The 3,348-nt window shown below is 38.7% G+C and overlaps 1 protein-coding gene across 1 annotated transcript; it reads left to right on the plus strand.

Moving 5' to 3' along the window:
* The first annotated feature begins 411 nt into the window (after positions 1-411).
* Positions 412-1,587, plus strand: LOC138870301 (uncharacterized). Its single transcript, XM_070148093.1, has one exon. The coding sequence runs from the start codon at positions 412-414 to the stop codon at positions 1,585-1,587; it is 1,176 nt and encodes a 391-aa protein (XP_070004194.1).
* The last annotated feature ends 1,761 nt before the right edge of the window (positions 1,588-3,348 follow it).

Raw genomic sequence — 3,348 nt, forward strand, 5'->3', positions numbered from 1 at the left:
TGATAACCAAAAGACTGCTGGCAAGAACAGTGGGGTCAAGTCACTTAAGGATATTGCAGACAAGGCCATAATGCTTCATCCACCTTCACTTGATTTGGCAAGGCCACTACATAATCAAGAAAAAGAAGAAGAAAACATGTTGGGAAATGGAAGGGATTTAGATAAGGAATCAACTGCTCAAAATTTCCTCAATGTGGCAAGAAAAGGAGATCTCTCTCCGACTCAGATTGCAAAAGTAAAATCTGTGACAAAAGCAAAAAAAGGAAAACTCAACAGAAACAAAACTGGCATGCCTACTGCTGGGATCCAAACTCGACGAGCTCTAACTAAATCAAATAATTTGTAATGGATGTAATTATTTGGAATATTAGATCCGTCAATACGCAGCAAGCCTTTCAGAGGCTAGTAACAATGCATAGACAACATCATTTCGATTTTGTTGGTCTCATAGAACCAATGCAGGATAATAAAAAGCTTGAATTGTACAGAAGAAAAATAGGATTATCTCAAGCTTTTTCAAACATTTCAAATAAGGTGTGGGCTTTCTTTGATGATCTGTATGAAGTCACAGTGCTATACGACATGGAGCAGCAACTGACGTTAAAAATGATTCATACAGAAACACACATTGTGCAGATTATTACTTTGGTTTACGCCAAGTGTGATGCAATCGAAAGAATTGAACTTTGGGACTCATTGTATGCAATAGCAGCAGATATGGATATTCCTTGGCCTGTTGGTGGTGACTTCAACGTCATATGGGACGAAGACGAAAAGTTTGGGGGACTTCCGGTGACTTTGAATGAAGTCAATGATTTCCGACATTGCATGAACACTTGTAATCTTTTTAATTTGGGCTTCAAAGGAAGTATATACACCTGGTGGAATGAAAGAGCAGAAGAAGATTGCATTTTCAAAAGACTTGACAGATGTATGGCTAACATTGAATTTCAACAAATGTTCCCTGGAATAAAAGTTACCCATCTGCCAAAAATTGGGTCCGACCATTGTCCCATGTTGTTAAAATGTGATCTTGAAACTATTGCGATAAAGAAATCCTTTAAGTTTCTTAACTTTTGGACAAAACATCCGACGTTCAAAGACGTGGTCAAGGCAAATTGGCAAGCCGATTTTGAAGCAAATCCTTTCACTTTATTCAACCATAAGATGAAAAGAGTGAAGAAAGAATTGTCAATCTGGAGCAAATCAACATATGGAGATATTTTTAAGAAGATTTCCAGTTTGGAAGAGGTCGTCAAGGTTCACGAGGCACAATTTGAAATAAATCCAACTCGGGCAAATAGGGAAAGGCTTTGCAAAGTTCAAGCAGAACTTATCAAATTTCTTGCTCTTGAGGAACAATTTTGGAAACAAAAGGCAGGGATGACATGGTTTAATGATGGAGATAGAAACACAAAATTCTTCCACGCTCAAGTCAACGGGCGAAGGAAGAGATTGCAGCTACGAGGATTCAAAACAGAGATGGAATCTGGATTGAAGACGCCAATCAAATGGCAGATGAAGCAGTTCACTACTTTACTGAGCAGTTCTATGAAGACAGAAGTCCATGTGATTTTGAAATTATAGATCATGTTCCAAAATTGGTAGGAACGGAGCAGAACATCCACTTGATGAGGCAGCCCACAAAAGAGGAGGTACAACAGGCTACGATGGGTCTAAATGGAGAAAGTGCAGCAGGCCCAGATGGTTTCGCATGCGCTTTCTTTCATTCATGTTGGGATATCATTGGTGACAACTTCCTTAATATGGTTAAGAGTTTCTTCAATGGTCATGCGCTACCAATATTTGTAACTCATACAAATCTAATTCTATTACCAAAGAAGAAAGAAGTGCAAACATTTTCAGATTTGCGTCCAATTAGCTTAAGTAATTTCATCAACAAAGTTATATCAAGGGCGATTCACGAGAGGCTAGTTAGTCTACTACCTATGCTCATTTATGATGAACAAGCTGGATTTGTAAAAGGATAAAACATTGTTGAAAATGTGCTCCTCACTCAGGAGATAATCCCTGATATTAGACTAAGAACGAAGGTCGGGCCAAATGTAGTGATTAAACTAGATATGACGAAAGCCTATGATCGTCTTTCTTGGTTATTCCTCACTAAAGTCCTGAGGCAGATGGGTTTTTGTGAAACATTTATTGGCTTGGTGTATGGAATTGTGTCTAATAATTGGTACACCGTTCTCATCAATGGTCAACCATATGGTTTCTTCAAGTCTACTAGGGGCGTCAAGCAAGGAGATCCGCTTCCACCAACTCTCTTCATTCTTGCAGCTGAGGCATTATTACGGGCTTTAAATGATTTGCACCTCAACCTCTACTTCTGTGCTTTTGGAATGCCAAAGTGAAGTCCAAAAATAAATCATCTATCATACGCTGACGACACTATAATTTTTTCTTTATCAGATGCTAAATCTTTGCAGTTGGTAATGGAAATTTTGGCAGCTTATGAAAGAGCATCTGGACAGCAGATTAACAAGTCCAAATCAGCTGTATACATGCATGATGCTTCTCCTCAATATGTGGTGAATAAGGTCCAAAGAATTACGGGTATTTCCAAGCAAGAATTCCCTTTCATTTACCTTGGATGCCCAATTTTTTACACTAGAAGGAAAATGGAATTTTATGAAGGTTTGATCAACAAAGTCACAGACAAATTGCAAGCATGGAAAGGAAAATTATTGTCCATTGGTGGTAGGGCAATTTTAATCAAACATGTGTTACAAAGCATGCCGATCCATCTACTATCGGCAATGAACCCCCCTCCATTTGTCATCAACAAGTTACACAAGATTTTCGCACAATTCTTTTGGAGTAGTTCTATTGGTGGCAAAAGTAGGCACTGGGCATCATGGGCTACTTTATGTCGACCTTATGAAGAAGGAGGAGCAGGTTTTCGATCACTACATGATATTGCGAAAGCACTATTCTCTAAGCTCTGGTGGAATTTCAGGACAAAACCAACATTATGGAGCTCTTTCATGTCACAAAAATAATGCAAAAAATTAAATCCAATTGTTGTACCTCAGAGATATGGATCACATGATTGGAGAAAAATGCTAGAATGTCGGGACATTGTTGAACATCAAATTGGGTGGCGTACAAAAATGGGTTCATCACTTTTCTGGTTTGACAACTGGACGGGACTGGGAGCTTTATACTTTATAACTCCTCCAGAATTCTACATTGATGAATCAGTTAATAATGTTTCTGATGTTGTGGATAGAGGAGCTTGGGATGCAAACAAGTTAGCGAACATTCTGCCTGAGGAATATACTGTGCACATTCTCGACAATATCAAACCACCAGGGGAGCAACAATTAC

Source organism: Nicotiana sylvestris, chromosome 6, assembly GCF_000393655.2.
Source record: "Nicotiana sylvestris chromosome 6, ASM39365v2, whole genome shotgun sequence".
NCBI classification, from domain to species: Eukaryota; Viridiplantae; Streptophyta; class Magnoliopsida; order Solanales; family Solanaceae; genus Nicotiana; species Nicotiana sylvestris.

What these genes read in the sequence shown, in the direction of transcription:
- LOC138870301 (XM_070148093.1), top strand. Translation starts at nt 412, where the DNA reads ATGCATAGACAACATCATTTCGATTTTGTTGGTCTCATAGAACCAATG.